This window comes from Scyliorhinus canicula, chromosome 6 (assembly GCF_902713615.1).
Source record: "Scyliorhinus canicula chromosome 6, sScyCan1.1, whole genome shotgun sequence".
Lineage (NCBI taxonomy): Eukaryota > Metazoa > Chordata > Chondrichthyes > Carcharhiniformes > Scyliorhinidae > Scyliorhinus > Scyliorhinus canicula.
In genome coordinates this window covers 14,615,869-14,642,827 of record NC_052151.1, presented here as the reverse complement: position 1 = coordinate 14,642,827, position 26,959 = coordinate 14,615,869, and the positions used below count along the sequence as shown (strand labels likewise).

Genomic DNA, 26,959 nt, shown 5'->3' with positions numbered 1-26,959 from the left:
GAGGTCGGGCTTTTCCCACAGAGTCAGGGATGGGAGTCGGGCCTTTCCCACAGGGTCAGAGGTGAGAGGTCGGACTTTTCCCACAGGGTCAGGGATGGGAGTCGGGCCTTTCCCACAGGGTCAGAGGTGAGAGGTCGGGCTTTTCCCACAGGGTCAGGGATGGGAGTCGGGCCTTTCCCACAGGGTCAGGGTGGGAGGTCGGGCCTTTCCCACAGGATCAAGGATGGGAGTCTGGATGAGGGGTGGGAATCTGCGTCCCTCTCCCGGGATGAGGGGTGGGAGGATGGGTCCCTCTCCCGGGATGAGGGGTGGGAGGCTGGGTCCCTCTCCCGGGATGAGGGGTGGGAGGCTGGGTCCCTCTCCCGGGATGAGGGGTGGGAGGCTGGGTCCCTCTCCCGGAATGAGGGGTGGGAGGCTGGGTCCCTCTCCCGGGATGAGGGGTGGGAGGCTGGGTCCCTCTCCCGGGATGAGGGGTGGGAGGCTGGGTCCCTCTCCCGGGATGAGGGGTGGGAGGCTGGGTCCCTCTCCCGGGATGAGGGGTGGGAGGCTGGGTCCCTCTCCCGGGGTTATTTGGAGTTGTGTGAGTGAGTGAGTGATCTGCTCAGGTTGAACATGGTGTGTGTATTGGAACTGTGCTCACAGTAACACATTGGAGACCTGCTCATCACTATGTTGGGATCGTCAGTGCTGACAATATTCCCAATGGAGTTTCCATCATCCCGGCTGTCCTTTCACCAATTTCCTGAAATAGGGAATGACTAGATCTTTCTTTTAGTTGACTTTGTGCTGTTTATGTTCCGAAGCAGAATTCCAGAGAGCGGACCTTGCCGAATGGGATGGTGTTGACTCACGCATACACAGTGACCGGTGTTGAAGAGGTAATGTCTTCAGATCGTGCAGATCACATGAGCCCCATCCCTAATGATCTACCATATCCTGGATTCCATTTGGATAGATAAGATAGGGCAGTGGGCGAGTTTCAAGGGCGCCTGACATCCTGAAGGACAGAGGAGAAGAAAAGATGGAGGGGTAGTTCTGCTAATCAAAGATGGCTACACTACATGAGAGAGGAATGACCTTCATTCCAAAGGTCAAGATGTAGAATTAGTTTGGGTAGGGATACAAAATAGCAAAGGTGAGAAGCTACTTGAGGAGGAATTTAACGGCACCCTAACGCTAACCACACTGTAGGACAGGGTATAGAGAAGAAAATGATGGGGGCTTGTGAGAAAGTACACTAATCATCATGGGTGATTTCAATCTACATACAGTTTGGACCAATTAGGAATTTCTTCAGCCAGAGGGTGATAAATCTGTGTTACTCTTTACCGCAGAAGCCTGTGGAGGCCAAATCACTATCTTTAAGACAGAGATAGATAGGTTCTTGATGAATAAGGAGATCTGGGGTTATGGGGAGAAGGCAGGAGAATGGGGATGAGAAATATATCAGCCATGATAGAATGGTGGAGCAGACTCGATGGGCCGAGTGGCCTAATTTTGCTCCTATTTCTTCTGGTCTTATGGTAGCAGTGATCATGGCCAGTTATCAGTGGCGTTGCAGTGGGAGTTATTTAAGGTGATATTTCATAATATTTAGCAAAGATACATTCCAACGAGAAGGAAAGATTCGAGGGGAAGGACATACCATTTGTAATTTGTGAGGATCAAAGACCCCCCCCCCCCCCCCCCCCCGGTTTTTGGGACGATCTGGTTATGGACCAATAACATTTTGTTTAAAGTGGAAAAAGTTTGAGATTGAAGGAACTTGCTAAGAGAATAAAGCCACAATACCCCACAGGTTTTGCACAAACAAAAATAAACTTTGCAAGGTTAAATAGATAAAACAATTTCTAATATCTATCTTATGCTCCAACTTTCTTAGTTAACATGATGTACCTCGGGACTAAAGGGTTCCCACAGGTTTCCCAGCAACCAACTCAGATATCAGTAAACACTAAATCAGCCAAACACATTGCAGCTATGTCTCCTTCATGAGGATCTCTAAACTTTTCACTTTTGAAGATCAAGCCTCTGAGTTCCCACAATACCGCTTCAACTTGGACTGCCTCAATGATTGTACAACCCCTTCCAGGATTTCATTCCCATCTGCCAAACTAGCTGGCTAGCATGGTTGGCACTGCCCAAGGCTTCTACTAAGCTCCAAATCTCTCAGATACGCCACACTATAAATGACTCCCAGGGCTTCTTTTGATCCCTAACCATTTCCAGGATAGAGCCAGTGACCCTCTACCAACTTCTAAACTCCCCAGGACTTCACCTGAGCCCTAACTGCACAGAACTGTCAAACGGCGACTGGAGATTGTCCTGAACCCCAACGCCACCTAACAGCAATACCTGGAAACTGTTAGCAGCAACACATTTTCAGCATAACTGTTTCTCCATCTGCAGAATACCCACTCCTCCAGCAAACACACAGATACCCTAGAACTTTCTTAAACTCCAACCATCTCCATGATGACGTAGCCTTCCAGGTTACTGGATGCTTTTAAATTAATTATAGCTTTGACTCCCGAAACAAATCAACTCTGGACTTCTTTGCAAGCTGCGTAGACACCTTGGGCTGGATTCTCCATTTCAGCAGCTAAATGCAGGCTCCAGCGGAGCATGTGTGGTCTTATACAACCAAGCAATCGTCGTGAAACCCTGAACGATCCCAGGACCGGTCAGGGTCTAGCACGGCGACGGTTGAAACTCTTGCCTCTCGTGCTGAAAACGGCCAGAGAATGGCCGGGTCCCGCCATCCGCGACCCCACAGCCCAACCCCTGGCCACCTCCCACCAGTCCCCCCAGCCCTCGCAGAAGCCCCTCCCACCAGCGGCACAGATCCCGGCCAAGTTTGGCGGCGCTGGATACTGTCCGGAGCCGCAATGCCGGGTTCCCACACGGCTGAGACCATAAGTGTCCCACATAAGGACCGCGGCCTGTCGGGGGCGGAGCATCGCGGGAGGGCCGGCCGATGACGAGCCAACCCTGTCACAATGGCGTGCGGCGCACAATGCGATGATGCCATTTCGGAGGGGGCGGAGCTTGGCTGACCAGCGCCCGCCCCTATTTTGGCGTAGGAAGCCCATTCTCCGACCAATTGCCGAACCCGATTTCGGTGTCGGGCAACGGAGAATCCCACCCCTTTATCTCCAGTTGCTATCTGAGTAATTCCACCTGCTGTTTTATGATTTTACCTTTGTTGCTGTTAATCCCTTAAATCAACATTGCTCCCTCATTTTAAATGTAATATTCCTCAAACTACTCAGAGGACCACTAATTAGATTTAACAGCAAGAAAAAAAGATTTACCAACCAATGCAACAAATGAATTATTATACAACACGCCTTTACTCCCCCCTTAGCTTAACAATTACACACAGGGTTTAGGATTAACACGGATTACAAAATATATCTTAAAGTGCAATGTCCCATTAACACAGAGTCCCCTTTAAACACACAAGATGGCTCTGGGTAAATGCGTTCTCCACTCTGAACCCCAAGTGAATATCTCCTCAGAATCCTCCCAGAGGATTGTCACATGAGAATTGTCCAGACTCCACTCCCAAAAACAGGCTACCCAATCTGCTTTCACAATGCTGCTTTCCCTTAGCGGCGTGCATTCGGAAATCCAGACCAGGGCCTGGACTCTCCATTTGGGAGACTACGTCCTCACGCCGGCATGAAAACCATAGTGTTTAATGCCAGGGAGACTTCAGCTAAATGGCCCCCGATCCCGTGCTGTGCGGGGGGGGGGGGGGGGCTACCAGGGAGGCAGCGTAGAGCTCCAAGCTCTCGCTGCCGATACGACCAGAGCATTGCCGGGTCCGTGGCCATCCATGGCGGCAGCCTGCAGCGGCCGCGCCGTGCTTCATGGCGGACCAGCCGCAAAAATAGTCCCCCTCTTCGGCTGCTCGCGTTCCCCCCCCCCCCCCCCCACAGTGCCCCCAGCCAACCAGTTTCCCCCAATCCCATGCGCTTTAATTTTGCACAATAATCTCTTATGCGGGACTTTGTCAAACGCCTTCTGAAAGTCCAAATATACCACATCGACTGGCTCCCTCTTGTCAACTGTACTGGTTACCGCTTCAAAGAATTCCAACAGATTTGTCAAGCATGATTTTCCCTTCATAAATCCATGCTGACTCTGACTGATCCTACCACTGCTTTCTAGATGTTCCGCTATAAAGTCCTTGATAATGGATTCAAGCATTTTCCCCACTACCGATATTAGGCTTACTGGTCTATAATTCCCTGCTTTCCCTCTACCTTCCTTTTTGAATATCGGAGTGACGTGAGCTACCCTCCAATCTGCAGGGACAGTTCCAGAGTCTGTAGAATCCCGGAAGATGACACCAATGCATCCGCTATCTCCAGAGCCACCTCCTTAAGCACTCTGGGATGCAGATTCTCAGCCCTGGGGATTTATACGCCTCCAATCACATCAGTTTTCCCAGCACCATTTCTCTACTAATGTTGATCTCCCTTAGTTCCTCCCTCTCACTAAACCTTTCATTCTCCAACATTTCTCAGATCTGATTTGTGTCCTCATTTGTGAAGACAGAACCAAAGTATGTATTCAATTGCTCAGCCATTTCTTTGTCCCTTATTATGCATTCCCCTGTTTCTGTCTGTAGGGGGCCTATATTTCTCATTACCAATCTCTTTCTCTTCACATATCTGTAGAAACTCTTAGTGTCAGTCTTTATGTTCCCTACACGCTTCCTTTCGTACTGTACTTTCCTCTTCTTAATCAATCCCTTCGTCCTTCTTTGCTGAATTCTGCTCCCAATCCTCAGACCTATTATGTTTCTTGGCCAATCTATATGTTTCTTCCTTGTATCGGATACTATTTCTAATTTCCTTTGTAAGCCATGGATTGGCCCTCTTACCCATTTGCTTTTGTGCCAGACAGGATTGAACAGTTGCTGTAGTTCCCCCGTGCGTTCCTCGAATGTTTGCCATTGTCTATCCACTGTCATCCCTTTAAGTAACTCTCCCCAATCTATCAAGGCCAACTCACGCCTCATATCCTCATAGTCTCCAAATCAACTACTTCACTCTCCATCTTGATAAAACATTCTATCATGTTATGGTCGCTCATCCCCAAGGGGTCTCGTACAGCCAGATTGGCAATGATTCTATTCTCATTACACAATGCCCAGTTAAAGATGGTCTGCTCTCTAGTTGGTTTCTCCCCATATTGGTCAAGAAACCCCATCCCATATACACTCCAGGAATTCCTTCTCTACGGCATTGTGGCTAATTTGATTTGCCCAATCTATGTGAAAATTATAATCACCCATGATCACCGATATTCCCTTATTACATGCATCACTAATTTCATGTTTAATGCCATTCCCTATAGGGGGCTAGCACGGTGCTGGGGTGGTTCGTGCCGCTCCAGCCTCCCATCCCGGCATCAACTGGGCGCCCCGGAACTCGCGAATGCGCAGTGGCCTCCCTCAACGCATTCAGGGGGCGGCGCGCAGGAAAATAGGCCCGGGGAGCGAGAGGCAGGCCCGCCGATCAGTGGGCCCCGACCGTGGGCCAGACCCCATCGGAGGCACCCCCCAGGGCGCATCCCCCCTCCTGCGCCCCCCCCCCCCACAGGCCCCCCCGACTCTGCGCGCAGAGTTCCCGCCGACCAGGTGTGGACGGCGCCGGCGGGACTCTGCCTATTTGCAGCGGCTGCTCAGCCCATCCGGGCCGGTGAATCGGCGGCCCGGCCGCCTACAGCAGCCCGTGACCGGCGCCACGCCAAACGCACTGGCGCCAATCTGCGGAGAATCGGGGCAGCGATTCGCGGTCGCAGGGATTCTCCAGCCTGGCCCCGGGCTGGGAGAATCCCGCCCAAAGCTCCAGCGTTATCTGAGGGAGGTGGAGGCTCCACCTGGTGGCCGAAGGATAGAATTGCCCTGATCGAAACCTCCTGTGTGTATCAATTCCCGGAGGGTCACTTTCAGAGAAGAGCGGAACATACAGAGACCACAACCTCAGCAGCTAAAATTCATCTCAAACCTTTTCCTTCAATTCCCATTATTTAAATTATTCCCCTACCTCTTCACCGTGTGTCTGTCTTGTGTGTGTCTGGGTGGAGCTTGGGACGGGGTTTTGGGGCGACGTAGCCTCGTAGACTACTGTTCTGTTATTGCCATTATATGTTCATCTTACATTCTTATTATAAATAAACAGTTTGTTAATGTTTTACTCATAAATCTGATGCCAGTAACTAATTTGAGCCGTCAAGGGTTAAAGATCTCAGGAAAATATACAAATTATTGGTTAATTCACTTAGGTTGGGGCTCTGGGGTCTGTGGGGCAAGAACTGATCGCACACTCACCCAAGGTAACAGAGGCCTGTGTCACTCTCTGTTTGAGACCTGTGTCACTCTCTGTTTGAGGCCTGTGTCACTCTCTGTTTGAGGCCTGTGTCACTCTCTGTTTGAGGCCTGTGTCACTCTCTGTTTGAGGCCTGTGAAATTCTCCTGTCTGAGGCTTGCGTATTTCTTATGTTTAAGCCTCTGTAATACTCCTGTATGAGGCCTGTATATTTCTCCTATCCAAGGCCTGTGTATTTCTCCTGTTTGGGGCCTGTGTAGCTCTCCTGATGAAGCATGCAATTCTCCTATCTGAGGCGTGTATAATTCTCTATTTGAGGCCTGTGTAAGTTTCTGAGGCCTGTGTATTTCACCTGTTTTAGGCTTGTGTAATTCTCTTGTTTGACGCCTGGGCAATTTTCTGTCTGAGGCTTGTATTGCTTTCCTGTTTAAGGACCGTGTAGTTCCCCTGTCTGAGGCCTATGTAATTCTCCGTTTGAGGCCTGAGTATGTCTCCTGTTAGAGGCCTGTGTAATTCACGTGCTTGACACTTGTGTATTTCACATGTTTGAGGTCTGTGTTTATCTCCTACCTGTGGCCTGTTTATTTCTCCTGTCTGAGGTTTGTGTAATTCTCCTGTCTGAGGTTTGTGTAATTCTCCTGTCTGAGGTTTGTGTATTTCTCCTGTCTGAGGTCTGTGCTGTTCTCCAGCTTGGGGGCCTGTGTAATTCTCCTGTTTGAGGCCTGTGTGTTTACCCTGTCCCCATAATGTGTGCTTAGCCTGCCTCCAGCCTGTGTTTAGCTTGTCCCTATCCTGTGTGTTTTAGGGGAGGTGATAGCGTAGTGGTATTGTCACATCAATAGTAATCCAGAGACCCATAGTGATGCTCTGGGGACCTGGGTTCAAATCCCACCACTGCAGATGCTAAAAATTGACTTCAATAAAAATCTGGAATTAAAAGTCTAATGATGACCATGAAACCATTTGCGAGTTTTGTAAAACCTCATCTGGTTCACTAATGTCGTTTAGGGAAGGAAATCGGCCATCCATTCCCAGCCAGACCCACAACAATGCGGTTGACTCTTAGCTGCGACTCAAGGGCAATTAGGGATGGGCACAGCCTATGACGCCCAGGTCTGACGGAAGAAATTTAAAAAAAATCTGTCTCCAGCCTGTGTGTTTAGCCTGTCTCCAGCCTGTGTGTTTAGCCTGTCTCCAGTCTGTGTGTTTAGCCTGTCTCCAGCCTGTGTGTTTAGCCTGCCTGAGGCCTGTGTGTTTAGCCTGTCTCCGGCCTGTGTGTTTAGCCTGTCTCCAGCCTGTGTGTTTAGCCTGTCTGAGGCCTGTGTGTTTAGCCTGTCTCCAGCCTGTGTGTTTAGCCTGTCTCCAGCCTGTGTGTTTAGCCTGCCTGAGGCCTGTGTGTTTAGCCTGTGTGAGGCCTGTGTGTTTAGCCTGTCTCCAGCCTGTGTGTTTAGCCTGCCTGAGGCCTGTGTGTTTAGCCTGTCTCCAGCCTGTGTGTTTAACTTGTCTGAGGCTGTGTTTAGCCTGCCTGAGGCCTGTGTGTTTAGCCTGTCTCCAGCCTGTGTGTTTAGCCTCTCTGAGGCCTGTGTGTTTAGCCTGTCTCCAGCCTGTGTGTTTAGCCTGTCTCCAGCCTGTGTGTTTAGCCTGCCTGAGGCCTGTGTGTTTAGCCTGTGTGAGGCCTGTGTGTTTAGCCTATCTCCAGCCTGTGTGTTTAACTTGTCTGAGGCTGTGTTTAGCCTGCCTGAGGCCTGTGTGTTTAGCCTGTCTCCAGCCTGTGTGTTTAGCCAGTCTGAGGCCTGAGTGTTTAACTTGTCTGAGGCCTGTGTGTTTAGCCTGTCTGAGGCCTGTGTGTTTAGCCTGTCTCCAGCCTGTGTGTTTAACTTGTCTGAGGCCTGTGTGTTTAGCCTGCCTGACGCCTGTGTGTTTAGCCTGTCTCCAGCCTGTGTGTTTAACTTGTCTGAGGCCTGTGTGTTTAGCCTGTCTGGGGCCTGTGTGTTTAGCCTGTCTGAGGCCTGTGTGTTTAGCCTGTCGGAGGCCTGTGTGTTTAGCCTGCCTGAGGCCTGTGTGATTAGCCTGTCTGAGGCCTGTGTGTTTAGCCTGTCTGAGGCCTGCATATTTAGTCTGTCTGAGGCCTGCGTATTTAGCCTGTCTCCAGGCTGTGTTTAACCTGTCCGAGGCCTGTGTGTTTAGCCTGTCTGAGGCCTGTGTGTTTAACCTGTCTCCAGCCTGTGTGTTTAACTTGTCTGAGGCCTGTGTGTTTAGCCTGTCTGAGGCTTGTGTGTTTAGCCTGTCTCCAGCCTGTACGTTTAACTTGTCTCCAGCCTGTGTGTTTAGCCTGTCTCCAGCCTGTGTGTTTAGCCTGTCTGAGGCCTGTCTGAGGCCTGTGCATTTAGCCTGTCTGAGGCCTGTGTGTTTAGCCTGTCTGAGGCCTGTGTGTTTAGCCTGTCTCCAGCCTGTGTGTTTAGCCTGTCTGAGGCCTGTGTGTTTAGCCTGTCTGAGGTCTGTATGTTTAGCCTGTCTGAGGCCTGTGTGTTTAGCCTGTCTGAGGCCTGTGTGTTTAACCTGTCTCCAGCCTGTGTGTTTAGCCTGTCTGAGGCCTGTGTGTTTAGCCTGTCTCCAGCCTGTGTGTTTAGCCTGTCTCCAGCCTGTGTGTTTAGCCTGTCTCCAGCCTGTGTGTTTAGCCAGTCTGAGGCCTGAGTGTTTAACTTGTCTGAGGCCTGTGTGTTTAGCCTGTCTGAGGCCTGTGTGTTTAGCCTGTCTCCAGCCTGTGTGTTTAACTTGTCTGAGGCCTGTGTGTTTAGCCTGCCTGACGCCTGTGTGTTTAGCCTGTCTCCAGCCTGTGTGTTTAACTTGTCTGAGGCCTGTGTGTTTAGCCTGTCTGGGGCCTGTGTGTTTAGCCTGTCTGAGGCCTGTGTGTTTAGCCTGTCGGAGGCCTGTGTGTTTAGCCTGCCTGAGGCCTGTGTGATTAGCCTGTCTGAGGCCTGTGTGTTTAGCCTGTCTGAGGCCTGCATATTTAGTCTGTCTGAGGCCTGCGTATTTAGCCTGTCTCCAGGCTGTGTTTAACCTGTCCGAGGCCTGTGTGTTTAGCCTGTCTGAGGCCTGTGTGTTTAACCTGTCTCCAGCCTGTGTGTTTAACTTGTCTGAGGCCTGTGTGTTTAGCCTGTCTGAGGCTTGTGTGTTTAGCCTGTCTCCAGCCTGTACGTTTAACTTGTCTCCAGCCTGTGTGTTTAGCCTGTCTCCAGCCTGTGTGTTTAGCCTGTCTGAGGCCTGTCTGAGGCCTGTGCATTTAGCCTGTCTGAGGCCTGTGTGTTTAGCCTGTCTGAGGCCTGTGTGTTTAGCCTGTCTCCAGCCTGTGTGTTTAGCCTGTCTGAGGCCTGTGTGTTTAGCCTGTCTGAGGTCTGTATGTTTAGCCTGTCTGAGGCCTGTGTGTTTAGCCTGTCTGAGGCCTGTCTGAGGCCTGTGTGTTTAGCCTGTCTGAGGCCTGTGTGTTTAGCCTGTCTCCAGCCTCTTTGTTTAACTTGTCTGAGGCTGTGTGTTTAGCCTGCCTGAGGCCTGTGTGTTTAGCCTGTCTCCAGCCTGTGTATTTAGCCTGTCTCCAGCCTGTGTGTTTAGCCTGTCTGAGGCCTGTGTGTTTAGCCTGTCTGTGGCCTTTGTGTTTAGCCTGCCTGAGGCCTATGTGATTAGCCTGTCTCCAGCCTGTGTGTTTAGCCTGTCTGAGGCCTGTGTGTTTAGCCTGTCTGTGGCCTGTGTGTTTAGCCTGCCTGAGGCCTGTGTGATTAGCCTGCCTGAGGCCTGTGTGATTAGCCTGTCTCCAGCCTGTGTGATTAGCCTGTCTGAGGCCTGTGTGTTTAGCCTGTCTGAGGCCTGTGTGTTTAGCCTGTCTGTGGCCTGTGTGTTTAGCCTGTCTGTGGCCTGTGTGTTTAGCCTGCCTGAGGCCTGTGTGTTTAGCCTGTCTCCAGCCTGTGTGTTTAGCCTGTCTCCAGCCTGTGTGTTTAGCCTGTCTCCAGCCTGTGTGTTTAGTCTGTCTCCAGCCTGTGTGTTTAGCCTGTCTGTGGCCTGTATGTTTAGCCTGTCTGAGGTCTGTGTATTTAGCCTGCCTGAGGCCTGTGTGTTTAGCCTGCCTGTGGCCTGTGTGTTTATTCTGCCTTAGGCCTGTGTGTTTAGCCTGCCTGTGGCCTGTGTGTTTAGCCTATCTCCAGCCTGTGTGTTTAGCCTATCTCCAGCCTGTGTGTTTAGCCTGCCTGAGGCCTGTGTGTTTAGCCTGTCTGAGGCCTGTGTGTTTAGCCTGCCTGAGGCCTGTGTGTTTAGCCTGCCTGAGGCCTGTGTGTTTAGCCTGCCTGAGGCCTGTGCGTTTAGCCTGTCTGAGGCCTGTGTGTTTAGCCAGTCTCCAGCCTGTGTGTTTAGCCTGCCTGAGGCCTGTGTGTTTAGCCTGTCTCCAGCCTGTGTGTTTAGCCAGTCTCCAGCCTGTGTGTTTAGCCTGCCTGTGGCCTGTGTGTTTAGCCTGCCTGAGGCCTGTGTGTTTAGCCTGCCTGAGGCCTGTGTGTTTAGCCTGCCTGAGGCCTGTGTGTTTAGCCTGCCTGAGGCCTGTGTGTTTAGCCTGTCTGTGGCCTGTGTGTTTATCGGAACTGAGCGTTTTGATGAGGCAAGTGTATGGAGCCTATCTGTGTGCTTTTCCTGTTTGATTCTGTCTCTTTATTGTGAAGCACAAGAATCCTGAATTATCTCCCTGTTTTCTTTCCCGGTGGTGTGTGCGGAGCAGGTGCCATACAAAAACCGGATAGAGCAGTTAATCCGAGTCAGGAATCCGTGGGGTAACAATGTGGAGTGGAACGAGCGTTGGAGTGATCGGTGAGTTCAGCAGTTACCATGACAACTGAATATTATACCGCTGCCTTTATTCACACACAGCTTCCCGTGCTGTTCTGACTGAGTCTCGTTTACAGTCAGGCCGGCAAAGGGCTCCTCAAGGGTCCTTCGCTGCTCCCATGTCTTTGTGGAAGAGGTTTGAGTTTTCACCGAGGAATCTAGCTGGAAGCTACTGAATCCTCTCGCTGCCCCTCACAGTGATGTTAAACACTACACCTATTTATAAATGACCTGGCCGCAATGGAACTGGCAGGAGGTTTGTGAGTAACAATGCACTGGCATGGGTTTAAGCTGTGTGTCAGCTGTGCTCACTGTAAAGCACTCTGCAGGTTCACATGCCACTCCAGATATACGAGCACAACAGTGATTAAAACACTAGTGCAGCCCTTTTGGATAAGATTTTTAGATTTGCTGATTTGCAGTTTTCTATTAATCTAGATACTGTCTTAGACGTGAATGTAAAAGGACCCCGTGGCACAATTTGAGGAAAAGCTGGAGACTTTTGCCTCAGAAATCACCACAACAACAGCATATCGAGTCATTTATAACATTGCTGTTTGCAGGAGATGATCGAGTGAATTTTTTGGTGAATCATGTGGTGTGGCCATCGCTGGTTAGGGCAGCCCTAAATCCTCTTCAGAAATTGGCGGTGAGCTGCCTTCTTGAACCGCTGCAGTCCCTAAGGTGTAGGTACACCCACTGTGCTGTTAGGGAGTTCCAGGATTCTTCCCAAGCCTGGGTATTGTCCAGGTCTTGCTGCATTTGGACATGGATTGCTTCATTGACTGAGGAGACGCGAATGGTGCTGAAGATTGTGCAGTCATCCGCAAACATCCCCACTTCTGACCTTATAATGGAAGGGAGCAGCTGAAGATGGTTGGGCCGAGGACACTACGCTGAGGAACTCCTGCAGTGATGTCCTGGAGCTGAGATGATTGACCTCCAACCACCACAGCCAGGGGGCCGGCGGGGAAGCCCTGCTCAGTACTGCCCTCTGGCTGTCCATTTGCTGCCTGTCAAAGTGCTTCCAGAGGGGAATTGGAGCTGAGGCAGTGTTCAGACACTGGGCCCGTGCTGCAATCTAACCAGCAGTAAATCACACCACCAAATGCAGGCTGACAAACTGCTGTATTTAAACTGGGCATTGAATGCCAGAACTGAGATTTCACAGTCAATAGTGCGAGTGCCAACTCAGCGGTAGTTATTGACAGTCGAGAATTAAGCCACTAACCAGTTAGTCCCGTCTACCTGGAAGCTTATATTTCAGAATGAGCAAAGCGTTTTGCCTGCAGCTGTTTATTCCTCGTCAGGCCTACCTGTCAGCGTTTAATGTTTCTGGAGCAATCATCTTGTCATCAAATAGATGCTTGAGGCAATTTTTGCATTAAATATGGGCAACCACAGTCCAGTTTCTGAATGTGAGGGCGGAGAGAATCCTTGGTGAGAAAGTTTGGTTGACTGCACAGCTGGTTCAGTCAGCAGCGCGGCTTCACAGTTCTGTACCTGCTGAGGTTATTCATGAAGGCCCCGCCTTCTCAACCTTACCCCCTTGCCTGGGGTGCGGTGACCCTCAGGTTAACTCACTGCCAGTCAACTCCCCCCTTCAAAGGGGAAAGCAGCCTCTGGTCATCTGGGGTCATGGCGACTTTACTTTACACATACCTATGACTTAGGAACACGAGTAGGAAATTCAGCCACTTGAATCTGCTCCACCATTTGATAAGATCACGGTTGGCCTCCACTTTCCTGCCTAACCCCTGTACCGTTTGACTCCCTTGTGAATCAGGGATCGATCTACCTCAGCCTGAAAAACATTCAATGACCCAGCCCCTGTTGCTTTCTGGAGAAGCAAATTCCACAGGCTATCGAACCTCTCTCCTCACCTCTGAATTTAAATGGGAGACGGCTGTACCCCCTCGTTCCAGTCTCTCCCATAAGGGGAAACATCCTTTCATCCACCCTGTGAACTCCCATCAGGACCGTTTATGTTTCAATAAGACCATCGCTCATTCCTCTGAGCTCCAATATCCAACCTATCCAGATACAATAACCCAAATTTGCTCAGTTTGGAATGGAAATATTTCCCAGCAAGTTGAAGCAAACACTTTGCACCTGGTGGCTAAGAGTTCATAGAGTTATAGAGTCTACAGCACAGAAACAGGCCCTTCGGCCCACCATGTCTATGCCAACCATCAAATACCGATCTATACTAATCCCATTTACCAGCACTTTGTCCATAGCCGACTATGCCTTGGTGATTTAAGTGCTGGTCCAGATGCTTCCTGAGCGTTGTGAGAGTATCTGCCCCCACCACCCTCTCAGGCAGCACATTCCATATTTCCATCACCCTCTGGGTGAAAGCGTGTTTCCTCACGTCCCCCCTAAACACTAACCCCTCACCTTAAACCTCAGGGGGGCGATTCTCCAAAATGGAGACTAAGTATTCGCGCCGTCGTGAACGCCATCGCGTTTCACGATAGCGCGAAACGGGCGCGGGGACTACCGATTCTGTCCCTCACGGGAGGCCAGCACGGCACTGGAGCAGTTCACGCCGCTCCAGCCTCCCTCCCCGGCGCCAAATGGGCGCCGTGCCAACCCGCGCATGCGCAGTTGGGCCGCGCCAACCCTTCAACGCTCTGGCCCCGATGCAACGTGGCGCGGGGGTTCTGGGGCCGGAAGCGGAAAGTAGGCCCGGGAGGGGGAGGCCGGCCCACCGATCGGTGAGTTCCGATCGCGGGCCAGACCCCAGCGGAGCACCCCCCCCGGTGAAGGAGCGCTTTTCCCCGCCCCACAGGTTGCCCCCCTGACCCTCCGCGCAGAGTTCCCGCCGGCAGTGACCAGGGGTGAACGGCGCCCGTGGGACTCTGCCGTTTCCGCGCGGCCGCTCGGCCCATCCAGGCCGGAGAATCGGCAGCCCGGTCGTGGACAGCGGCCTGTGACCAGCGCCGCGCCAAACACACGGGTGCAAATGGCGCCGATTCTCTGCACCTCAGAGAATTGCGCACCGGTGTCGCGGCGGCGTTCCGCGGTTGCGGTGATTCTCCGGCCCGGCGCAGGGCTCGGAGAGTCGCGACCCTGGTCTTTCTACCTCATCTGTTTGTATACCTCTATCAGATCCCTCCTCAACCTCCTCTACTCCAGGGAAAACACACCCAGCCTATCCAGTCTTTCCTCATAGCTGAAACTTTCCATTCCAGGCAATAACCTGGTGAATCTCCTCTGCACCTCCTCCAGTGCAATCACGTCCTTCCGATGGTGTGGTGCCGTGACCAGAACTGCACATGATAGTCCAACTGTGGCCTAACCAATGATAGAATAGAACCTATCATAGAAGCACTACAAGTGCAGAATCTGCACCAATGCTCTGAAAGAGCCCCCTGTCCAGGATGACTCCCCCTCCGTAACCCCACCTAACCTTCGGACACTGAGGCCTAATTCAGCATGGCCAATCCACCTTACCTGCACATCTTTGGACTCTGGGTGGTGGGGAGACTGGGCCATTGAGTGCGCACACATGACGAGTTTGCACATTAGGTGGGGATAGTATGGAGGTAGATTGGGGGCTTGTGTCGAGGTAGGATGCTCTTACAGTGGGTCATGCAGACATGGTGGGTCGAATGGCCTCCTTATGCACTGTAGAAATTTCTATGGAATGCCCTCTGAAATGGCCAACGAACCATTCTGTGAATTTAACAGAGTCAAACCTCCCAAGGATTGTTCCCGGATCCTGGGAGGAGATATTAGAAGGAACATGGTCAAGGAGTTAGGTTGTAAGGATATTCTTAAAGGATGATAGAGAGGTGAGAACCAGCCAGAGTTCCTAACTGATGCCTCAGTGATGTGATACACTCTTACTTCTGACTCAATGGATCATAGGTTCAAGAACGACTTTAGAAATGTGAGAAGATAATGCAAGCGGAACCCTCAGAGCCGTACCGTCATTTGGACGAGATGCTAAACGGAGTTCCCGTGGGCGAGATTCTCCGTTTCCCACGCCGATTTCATAACCAGCAATCGGGCGGAGAATCCCTTTTTATGTCGGAACTGGGGGCGGTGCCTGTTTTACGCAGGTTTCGCATGCTCCGCCCCCTCTGAAACGGCACCATAGCGGAGCGTGCCGCACGCCATTGGGACGGCCGGAGGACGTCATCTGAAGGCCCTTCCCAGATGTTCAGCTCCCGATGGGCTGAGCTCACAATGGCGTGGGGGATGTATGATTCCCAGCCGTGTGGGAACCCGGCGTGATGGCTGCGGACTGTGTTCAGAGTCGCCAGAGTCGGGCGGGAGACGTGCTGCTGGCCGGGGGGGGGGGGGCTTCCGTGAGGGCTGGTGGGAGGTGGCCGAGGGTGGTGAGGTGGGCACTGTCTGGCAGGTCAGATCCGCGCACAGCCGGCGCTATGTTGTACGGTGCGCCACTGTAGCCCATCGGCGTGCGCAAGCGTGGCTACGGACCTGCCGATTCTCCGGCCATTTATTTTGTGGAAGCCGGGAGTTTTACGTGGAGCAGCTGCCAGCCACTCACTGGTCGCAGCATCAGCGATGGACCGCCGCCCATTTTTATCATGTTAAACACCACGGATCCTCCGCACTTCATCTGAAAATCAGAGAATGTGGCTCTCTGTCTGTGGTTCACACGGGTATCACAGACCTAATGGCAGGAATGGATAAATCAGAGAGCATAATCCAGAAATACTGGTCAACATTCCTCCCTCAAGCAGGGGAACTGAAACCGATTAATTGGTCCTTCATTGCTGTTTGTGCCACAATGATTTGGGTAGGATGTGATACTTAATTTGAAAATTCCCTACCCTGGGAATCATAACAATATAATTCACGTAAAATGAACAGGAAATTGTGACCGTTCCACATTTACAGCGGTTTCACTCACTCATTCGAAGGCCAATGTGACACAAAGTCTCTGAGATCAGAATTAGTCCAGCTATTAATCCGTCTATTTCAATGTATTACAAACTAGGTCAATACAGTGGACACGGGTCGATCCCAGAATCAAAGAGAATCTCCTGATAAATCGGGAAGATGGAGAGTTCTGGTAAGAAAAAATTAATAAATATCTTCTGATGGAATCTTACACAGGGAGTGAGGGATCAGTGATCCTGGGATCTGTACACAGGGAGTGAGGGATCAGAGATCCTGGGATCTGTACCCAGGGAGTGAGGGATCAGAGAGTGATCCTGGGATCTGTACACAGGGAGTGAGGGATCAGAGATCCTGGGATCTGTACCCAGGGAGTGAGGGATCTGTGATCCTGGGATCTGTACCCAGGGAGTGAGGGATCTGTGATCCTGGGATCTGTACACAGGGAGTGAGGGATCAGTGATCCTGGGATCTGTACCCAGGGAGTGAGGGATCAGAGAGTGATCCTGGGATCTGAACACAGGGAGTGAGGGATCAGAGATCCTGGGATCTGTACCCAGGGAGTGAGGGATCAGAGAGTGATCCTGGGATCTGTACACAGGGAGTGAGGGATCAGAGATCCTGGGATCTGTACCCAGGGAGTGAGGGATCTGTGATCCTGGGATCTGTACACAGGGAGTGAGGGATCAGAGATCCTGGGATCTGTACCCAGGGAGTGAGGGATCAGAGAGTGATCCTGGGATCTGTACACAGGGAGTGAGGGATCAGAGATCCTGGGATCTGTACCCAGGGAGTGAGGGATCTGTGATCCTGGGATCTGTACCCAGGGAGTGAGGGATCTGTGATCCTGGGATCTGTACACAGGGAGTGAGGGATCAGTGATCCTGGGATCTGTACCCAGGGAGTGAGGGATCAGAGAGTGATCCTGGGATCTGAACACAGGGAGTGAGGGATCAGAGATCCTGGGATCTGTACCCAGGGAGTGAGGGATCAGAGAGTGATCCTGGGATCTGTACACAGGGAGTGAGGGATCAGAGATCCTGGGATCTGTACCCAGGGAGTGAGGGATCAGAGAGTGATCCTGGGATCTGTATACAGGGAGTGAGGGATCAGAGATCCTGGGATCTGTACCCAGGGAGTGAGGGATCAGAGAGCGATCCTGGGATCTGTACACAGGGAGTGAAGGATCAGTGATCCTGGGATCTGTACACAGGGAGTGAGGGATCAGAGATCCTGGGATCTGTACACAGGGAGTGAGGGATCAGAGACCCTGGGATCTGTACACAGGGAGTAAGGGATCAGAGAGCGATCCTGGGATCTGTACTCAGGGAGTGAGGGATCAGAGATCCTGAGATCTGTACCCAGGGAGTGAGGGATCAGTGACCCTGGGATCTGTACCCAGGGAGTGAGAGATCAGGGATCCTGGGATCTGTACACAGGGAGTGAGGGATCAGTGATCCTGGGATCTGTACACAGGGAGTGAGGATCAGTGATCCTGGGATCTATACACAGGGAGTGAGGGATCAGTGATCCTGGGATCTGTACACAGGGAGTAAGGGATCAGAGAGCGATCCTGGGATCTGTACTCAGGGAGTGAGGGATCAGAGATCCTGAGATCTGTACCCAGGGAGTGAGGGATCAGTGATCCTGGGATCTGTACACAGGGAGTGAGGGATCAGTGATCCTGGGGTCTGTACACACGGAGTGAGGGATCAGTGATCCTGGGATCTGTACACACGGAGTGAGGGATCAGTGATCCTGGGATCTATACACAGGGAGTGAGGGATCAGTGATCCTGGGATCTGTACACACGGAGTGAGGGATCAGTGATCCTGGGATCTGTACACAGGGAGTGAGGGATCTGTGATCCTGGGATCTGTACACAGGGAGTGAGGGATCTGTGTTCCTGGGATCTATATACAGGGAGTGAGGGATCAGAGATCCTGGGATCTGTACACAGGGAGTGAGGGATCTGTGATCCTGGGATCTGTACCCAGGGAGTGAGGGATCTGTACACAGGGAGTGAGGGATCAGAGAGTGATCCTGGGATCTATACACAGGGAGTGAGGGATCAGACATCCTGGGATCTGTACACAGGGAGTGAGGTATCAGTGATCCTGGGATCTGTACCCAGGTAGTGAGGGATCAGTGATCCTGGGATCTGTACACAGGGAGTGAGGGATCTGTGATCCTGGGATCTGTACACAGGGAGCGAGGGATCAGTGATCCTGGGATCTGTATACAGGGAGTGAGGGATCAGTGATCCTGGGATCTGTATACAGGGAGTGAGGGATCAGTGATCATGGGATCTGTACACAGGGAGCGAGGGATCAGTGATCCTTAGATCTGTATACAGGGAGTGAGGGATCAGTGATCCTGGGATCTGTATACAGTGAGAGAGGGATCAGTGATCCTGGGATCTGTACACAGGGAGTGAGGGATCAGAGAGCGATCCTGGGATCTCTACCCAGGGAGTGAGGGATCAGAGAGTGATCCTGGGATCTGTATACAGGGAGTGAGGGATCAGTGATCATGGGATCTGTACACAGGGAGTGAGGGATCTGTGATCCTGGGATCTGTACACAGGGAGTGAGGGATCAGTGATCCTGGGATCTGTACACAGGGAGCGAGGGATCAGTGATCCTGGGATCTGTACACAGGGAGTGAGGGATCAGTGATCCTGGGATCTGTACACAGGGAGTGAGGGATCATGGATACTGGGGTCTGTACACAGGGAGTGAGGGATCAGAGATCCTGGGATCTGTACACAGGGAGTGAGGGATCAGTGATACTGGGATCTTTACACAGGGAGTGAGGGATCAGTGATCCTGGGATCTGTACACAGGGAGTGAGGCATCAGAGAGTAATCCTGGGATCTGTTCACAGGGAGTGAGGGATCAGTGATCCTGGGATCTGTACACAGGGAGTAACGGATCAGTTATCCTGGGATCTGTACACAGGGAGTGAGGGATCAGTGATCCTGGGATCTGTATACAGGGATTGAGGGATCAGGGATCCTGGGATCTGTACACAGGGAGTGAGGGATCGTGTCATTTTCACAGGTCAGTGAACCCAGGGCCAATTGGGGAGCAGGATTTGGCGTTGGGTGTATAAATGACTTCGACACAGGGATCTGTGTGATGTTTGCCAACTGTTCTGTTGACACACCGACAGAGTGAAAAGTAAGTTGTGAGGTGGACTGAAGGAGGTTACAGAAATATCTGTGTAAGTTTAGTGAATGAGCCAAGAAAGAAGATGGTGGATGTGGGGATATATGAAATTGTCCACTGCAGCAAGAAGAATAGTATCGAAGCACATTGGGCAGGATTCGCCTCCCCCCCACATTTCTCCATCACCCCCCCCCCCCTCCCAGTGGGATTCTCCGTTACACCGACCGGTAAATGGGGTTTCCCATTGTGGGACATCCCCACACCATCAGGAAACTCTGGACTGCCGGCAAAGCAGAGCATACCGCCGGCGGAGAATCCAGCCTATTATCTTAATGGCGAGAGATTGCGGAGCTGTTGAGGTGCAGAGGGATCGGGGTGTCCTAGTGCATGGATTACAAAAGGCTAGTGAGCAGGTACAACAAGTAATTCGGAAAGTTAATTGAATATTACCGTTAGTGCGAGGAGAATGAATTATAAATGTAGGGAGGTTATGTTTGTTATCCTGTGAACAGTGTTGTCACGTTATTTGAGGGAAGGTGCCAATGCATTGGAAACAGTTCAGACAATGTTTATTAGACTAATACTAGTAATGGGAAAGTTGTCAAAAGGGAGTGTTAAACATGCTGGGCTTGTTTCTGCTAGAGTGCAGAGGAGTAAGAGGCAACTTGATCGAAACATATACCATCTTGAGGGGTATGGACCGGACGGATGTGGAAAGGATGTTTCCTCTTCTGGCAGAATCTAGAACTGCGGGTCACAGTTTAAAAATAAGGGGCGAGATTCTCCGGACTCACGACGGGTCGGAGAATAGCGGGCGTCGGAAATTTTTACGGCGACGCTGTTCCGCCTCCCTCCCGCTATTCTCCGAACCCCGCAAAATGTCGGAGTCGCTATTCCCGACAAACGCCTCCTTCCCGCCCCTGACACGACCAGAATCGCCACTGATAGCCCCCCCCGCTATTCACCGGCCCGGATGGGCCGAAGTCCCGACGTCATGGCGCCCTGTTTGCACGTCGTGAAACACACCTGCTTTTTAAATTCGTCAACCAGTCGGCCTGGCTGACGACAGCTTGGAGGAGGTCAGGGCACCACTCAGCGCACCGCTCAGCGCACCGCTCAGCGCACCGCTCGAGTCTGGCCACAACGGGGAAGGCATCCCTGAGAACGGGAGGGGGTCCAGAGCGGGGGGAGTGTGGGGCGATGGGGGAGGCAGTGTGGGGCGACGGGGGAGGCAGTGGGGGAGACGGAGGGGGGCAGTGGGGGAGACGGAGGGGGCAGTGGGGGAGACGGGGGAGGCTGTGGGGGGCGACGGGGGAGGCAGTGGGGGAGACGGAGGGGGCAGTGGGGGAGACGGAGGGGGCAGTGGGGGAGACGGAGGGGGCAGTGGGGGGCGACGGGGGAGGCAGTGGGGGGCGACGGAGGGGGGGGGGGTTAGGTAGAGAGTGAGCCATCCAACCCCGTAACAATATGTCTGCCAGCATGCCATGGTGTGCCGGTGACGAGGACACGGCCGCTGGTCCCCCTGTGGCTTCCGGACACAGGCCACTGACACACCCGTGAGGAGGCCATAGTTTACTGGCCGTTGGATGCAGAAAGTGACCAGGGGTTAGGCTGACCGCGTGTCAGCAGCGCGACCAGGCCACCGGGACACACTGGTATCCCATGGCAGGCGGCTGCCGAGGTGTCGACTAACCTCCGTCTAACATGTCCCGTTTCTCTGCCTCCCACCACCCTTCTGTAGGTTAGCACGATGTATGGGAACAGAACGGCTATGTTCTGCGCAGTGGTTGGGGCCGCTCTACTGGATTTGGAGATGCAGCAGCATCCACACCCACAACCCGCAGTGGATGCAGGGCCAGCTGCAGCAGCAGAGGGAAGGGCCGAGGAGGTGCCAGTCTTCGAGCAGCATGGGGGGGAGGAGGAGGAGGAAGAGGAAGAGGAGAGAGTGAGGGTGCAGCCACGGCGCCAGAGGCGACGACCAAAGCCGAGGGTGTACCGTGTCCGGGTCTCTTTCCTAACAATGCCGGACATCACCTGCAGGAGAAGACTCCGGATGAGTAGGGTGATACATATCTGTCACCTCCTGTCGCACCTCGCCCCACGTGGAACGGGGGGAGGACACGCGATCCCGGTTGCCATCAAGGTGACGGTCGCTCTGAACCTCTATGCTACCGGCTCCTTCCAGTCTCCGAGCGGGGACGTCTCCGGGATCTCCCAGTCATCGGTGCACAGGTGCATCCGGGATGTGACCGACGCCCTCTATGCCATCGCTGACTACTACATCACCTTTCCCGAGGACCGAGCAAGTCAAGACTCACGAGCTCGTGGATTTGCCAGCGTGGCCGGGATACCGAGGGTTCAGGGGTCAATCGACTGTGTTCACGTCCCCATGCGCCCGCCTGCAGGGGACAGGGAAGTGTTCACAAACAGGAGGGGGACATACTCCATTAATGTCCAGGTGGTATGCGACCCCCACATGAGGATCATGAACGTCTGTGCAAGGTTCCCAGGGAGTGTGCATGACTCCTACATACTAGCGCAGTCGTTCATCCCTACGATGTTTGAGGGACGTCCCCCCCCCCCCCGGCTGAGGGGCTGGTTGCTAGACGACAGGGGTTATCCGCTGAGGTCTTGGCTGATGACGCCTATACGGAGGCCTCAGACCAATGCGGAAACACGATACAACGAGGCCCATGCAGCAACCAGGGGTGTGGTGGAGCGCTGCCTTGGCCTCCTGTAGATGAGATTCAGGTGCCTGGACCGCTCCGGAGGGGCCCTGCAGTACCAGGCCGACAGGGTCGCTCGCATTGTAGTGGTCTGCTGTGCGCTGCACAACATCGCGATGCAGAGGGGAGATGACCTGTTGCAGGAGGAGGAGGGAGAAGCTAGTGGCAGTGGTGCCAGCACAGAGGAGGAAGAGGAGGAGGAGGAGGCGAGGGAGGAGGAGGAGGAGGAGGAGGAGGAGGAGGAGGCTGGCGGAGTGGCGGGCGCAGAACGCAGACACGACCCAGGTGCTGGTGATGTCCAGGAGGCGGCACAACGGACCCGGCAAGGACGGCGGGCACGCGACGCCCTGGTGGCAGCACGGTTCACGCATCGCATGTGACGTCCCCGATGAACACCAAACCACCACCTGCATCGCTAGTCATGCAGAGGGTCACCACACAACTGCCACCACCACAACCCTCCCCCCCTCTCAGTGTACACTGCTCCACTTCGACATCACCCTTACCACTGGGTCCAGACGGTATGGCACAACATTGATGGCTGTGTCAGCGGGTGTGATCAGTGCCATGTGGAATGATGACAGCCCGCTCTGCGATGAGCTGTGAGCTCAGAATCGTTAGAGAGAGTCTGACCCATGGCAATAGCTGAACCATCCACCTTGGTGGCCGCTGAGTTCGTCACGGACACTCCATCACGTGCCCGTGTGGGCTAGCCGTGGGAGGGGGTGGGGGGGAAGGGACTGCACACCCGGCACCGAAGTTTCACCGCCCGTCACCCCCAGCGACACTCGGTCACCATCACGATTCCTGTGGCTGTGGAACAATCACACGGTATTACAAGTAAGGTGGAACAGTGCGTTTAATATTAACAATTATTTACAGGTGCCCTAGCCCCTACAACTAAACTGTGCCCTTCACCCGTGCCAACTTACTCAGTGTCTATCTTAGTTGCGTTACGGGCCCTACCACTACGTCTAAGTGACTCCCCAGATGATACAGCAGGAGTGGAGGAGGATTGCTGCGAATCGCCCCCCTCGACTCGTTTCTCCTTGGCTAAACGTTTCCTGGGGCGACCAGGCCTTGATGGGCCAGGCTGCTCTGCGGGCGTCTCGGGTGACATTGTGCCACCCTGCTCTGCCTGCTGCCCACCCGATGCACCAGGGATGGGACGGGGGGAGGCCGAGAATTCCGGGACGTCCCGTGATGGAGTTAATGGGACGGGCCCCGAAACCTCCTCCTCCCTCGGGGAGCCCGGTGGCCCCCGGGCCTCACTTTGGGACAGAGGTGCGAGCGGGGAGGTGCCCCGTCGCACCACCGACACCTGGCGCTGCCAGTCCTGGAGGCCTGCAACGGTATCCACCAGGATCCGAAGGTTTGCAGAGACGGAGTCCAGGGAGTTAGACATTCCCACCAGGGACTGTGCGACCTCAACCTGTGTGTGCACGACGCCATCCAGCACATGTGTCAGGCGGTTGATGGTCTCCGCGACCGACTGCTGCGACTGGGCCATGACCTGCTGAGACTCGGCCATGGCCCGCAGGGCGCCGGCAATGTCGTTTTGGCTCTGGCACATTGCTGCCTGTGAGAGGGCAACCCTGTCCAGGGCCGAGGATGACGCGTGCACATTAACCCCAACGTGTTGCATAACCTGACCCATTGCCTCCACCGCGGATGCCACCCGTGCGGTGTCGGACTGGGTCTCTGCCATGAGCGGCACCACTCCCTGCTCTTGGACGTGGTTCGCCTCCTCTAACAGCGTCTGCAGAGCCAGGAAGGCTGCCCTCCTCCCGCCATTGTTTCCCTGGGTTTCCTGAGGCATCGGCTGTGCGGATGGGTTGATAAACTCCAGGAACTCAGAAAACGTCTGGGAGCCAGCTGCATCCTGGGCCTGGTCTGGCCTCCGCGAGTCCGGGCCCTCTGTTGCTCCGACCTCCACCTGCTGTACCTGCTCAGCTGTGATGTGCCAACCAGACTGTGCCCCAGGAGACTCATCACTAAATAGGCCAGCCGGGGTGTGTGTCTCTGGGATGATGGATGTGGTGGGAGAAAGCAGTGCCGCAAGCCCGACGCTCTCAATGCTTAGGGCCTCGTCCATGGTGTGGGGCTGCTCAGCGACAGGAGGGTTGTCCCTGGCCATTTCTGGTGGTTGTGGACTTCGAACCCTCTGTGCGTCCTGGTCCGCAGATTGGGTTGGGGCGGATAGGGCTGCCCGCTGATCGGGCACCCTCTGTTGTGAGGCCCCGGGTGAGGTGGCGGCAGATTCCTGTCTCCGTCTGGAGGCAGACGGCCCTGGTCATTCGGCATCACGTCCTAGGGAAGAGAATGAGACGGGTTATTTCGATTTGCTCGGCAGGCCGCTGGACGGTTCCAGTGGGCAGGGTGTGAAGGGACAGAGGATGGGGGAGGTGTCCCAGTGGGCAGGGTGTGTGAAGGGACAGAGGATGGGGGAGGTATCCCAGTGGGCAGGGTGTGTGAAGGGACAGAGGATGGGGGAGGGGTGAGTGTTTGTCAGGGAGGGTTGTCTCACTTGCTGCAGCTCCGCCAACCTCGCATTGCGCGATATCGCGGGTGGCAGACCCCCCAACAAGGTCCAGGGCCCTCTGTTCAAAGGTGCTGAGGGGGTGCAGGTTGGGCGAACCCCCTCCAGTCTTGTGCCGCTCACGGTGGTTATGAGCGGCCTTGGCCTGTTGGGGGAGGGGACATAGGTAGATCATTACAAAACGGTAGGTATCAGCAGTCCGTTCAGATACTGGCACAGTTTGGGGGGGCAAATTGTCATAAGACGATTGCATCTCTCCTCGGGGCCAGAGCGCTGGGTCTGTGACAACTTTGTGAACCACCCTCAAATAACTCTGCCCCAATCCCTCTACCCCCCCCCCCTCCCGTGCCGGGGGGGTGGGGGGTGGGGGTGCTTAAGTTAAGGGGGAGGGATGGTTGTGACTAGGGGGCACCCTCATGGCACTTACCCTCGCAGACCTGGTGAGGTCGTGTAGCTTCTTCCTACATTGCTCAGCTGAGCGAGGGGTCTGCCCCACAGCACTGACGGCAGCAGCCACGTCATGCCAGGCCTGGCGTACCGCGCTGGCAGGTTGGCGATGCCCTCTCCGCGGGCGGATGATGCCCCTCCTCTGCTCCACGGCATCGAGCAGCGCCTCGACGTCAGCATCTACAAAGCGAGGAGCAGCTCTCCTCGGCTCCGACATCCTGCCCGACAGATTCTGTGGTCGCCCGCGCCTTTTTACGGCGTCGGGCGGCGTCACGTGGGCGTGATCGTGTCGTCGTCGCGTTCCGTCGTCATCACGCACGTAATTGACGCGGCCGCGCTACTAGCCCATTTCCAGGAAGTGAATCCGTCGGGAAATGAAGCCTTCGCGACCGTCGTAAAACGCTCCCGATTTTTACGACGGTTTTACGACTTTCCGCGGTTGCGGAGAATTTCGCCCAAGGTTTTGGTTTCTCTCAGAGAGGATTAAGTCTTTGACTATCTTCCTGAAAGGGTGTAGGAAGCAGAGTCTTTGTTTAAGGCAGGGGTGGATAGATTCTTGGTAAGTTCGGGGGTGATAGTACCGGCCTCCCCGAACAGGCGCCGGAATGTGGTGACTAGGGGCTTTTCACAGTAACTTCATTTGAAGCCTACTTGTGACAATAAGCGATTTTCATTTCATTTCATTTCGCTAGGTTTACGGGGTAGGCAGATTTAAGGTTGCCATCATCTTATTGAATGGTGGAACAGACTCGAGGGGCCGAGTGGCCTACTTTGCTCCTAATTTTTATGTTTGTGTTAACATGCAGGTAGCAGAATTTTGGTGAGCTGGAATTTCTGAAGGGCAGAAGTTGTGTCACGTACAGGTATAAGAGGGGGAGAGAGTTAGAGCAGGAGGAAGTGTCCGGTGGCTCTGAGAGACTTGTGAAGGCCGTCTGGAGGAGGTTACAGTGATGGTGCTGCCTTGAACGGACCTCTTTCTGATCACACTGCTAGCCCAGTGGCTGGGAGAGCAGGAGGAGAAACGCACTTCCCAAAATAATTCCTTCAGAACCAGCAAGAACTCCCTCAGTTCACTTTCTGGAAGGATTTGAAATCCTGTTTGAATTTTTACAGTTCTTCCACCCACTTCCTCTTCTTTCCACAGGATGGCATTGCAGGACTTTAAGAGAAACTTTGTCCTCCTGGTCATTTGCAATTTAACCCCAGACTTCTTGAAAGGTACAAACCAGCAGAAATGGGCTCTGTCCATTCACAATGGCAACTGGGTCAAAGGACAAAGTGCAGGAGGGCCGATGAACAATAAAGGTAAGACCTTTCACTCAGTGACACTGGAGACCCTTGTAGTCATGTGAGAAATGCAGATGCCATCCATAATCACCGCCACAGCTACCAGAATTCCCATCACCATCACCACTGCCACCATCACCAAAACTATCACAATTCCCATCATCGCCAAGCCCCCTTCCACTACCCCCGGGCGGCACGGTAACGCAGTGGTTAGCACATTTGCTTCACAGCTCCAGGTTCCCAGGTTCGATTCGCGGCTTGGGTGACTGTGCAGAGTCTGCACATCCTTCCCGTGTGTGCGTGGGTTTCCTCCGGGTGCTCCGGTTTCCTCCCACAGTCCAAAGATGGGCGGGTTAGGTGGATTGACCATGGTAAATTACCCTTAGTGTCCAAAGAAAAGGTTAGGTGGGGTTACTGGGTTATGGGGATGGGGTGGAGGTGTTGACTTTGGGTAGGGTGCTCTTTCCAAGAGCTGGTGCAGACTCGATGGGCCGAATGGCCTCCTTATGCATCCCCCCCCCCCCCCCCCCAACTTCTGGAGGCCCCCACTTACCTGCCCTGCACACCCTCACCCTTAAAACTACCCCTCCACCCTCATTTCATGGGCAAGGTCCCCCTCGGCCCCTGACCATTGGCAGTGCCACCCGATACCCAGGCACCCTTGCACTGCCACCCTGGCACCCAGGCAGTGCTCCTGCTGGCTTGGCA

The 26,959-nt window shown here is 53.6% G+C and overlaps 1 protein-coding gene across 1 annotated transcript in view; it reads left to right on the top strand.

Annotated features, from left to right (window-relative positions):
* Positions 1-26,959, top strand: part of LOC119966932 (calpain-11-like) — a 134,757-nt gene that overhangs the window by 55,813 nt on the left and 51,985 nt on the right. Inside the window, exons 6-9 of the mRNA XM_038798890.1 lie at positions 807-878; positions 11,101-11,189; positions 16,183-16,257; positions 26,109-26,269. Of these exons, the coding sequence (XP_038654818.1) occupies positions 807-878; positions 11,101-11,189; positions 16,183-16,257; positions 26,109-26,269 (397 nt within the window). The remainder of the gene's footprint in view (positions 1-806; positions 879-11,100; positions 11,190-16,182; positions 16,258-26,108; positions 26,270-26,959) is intronic.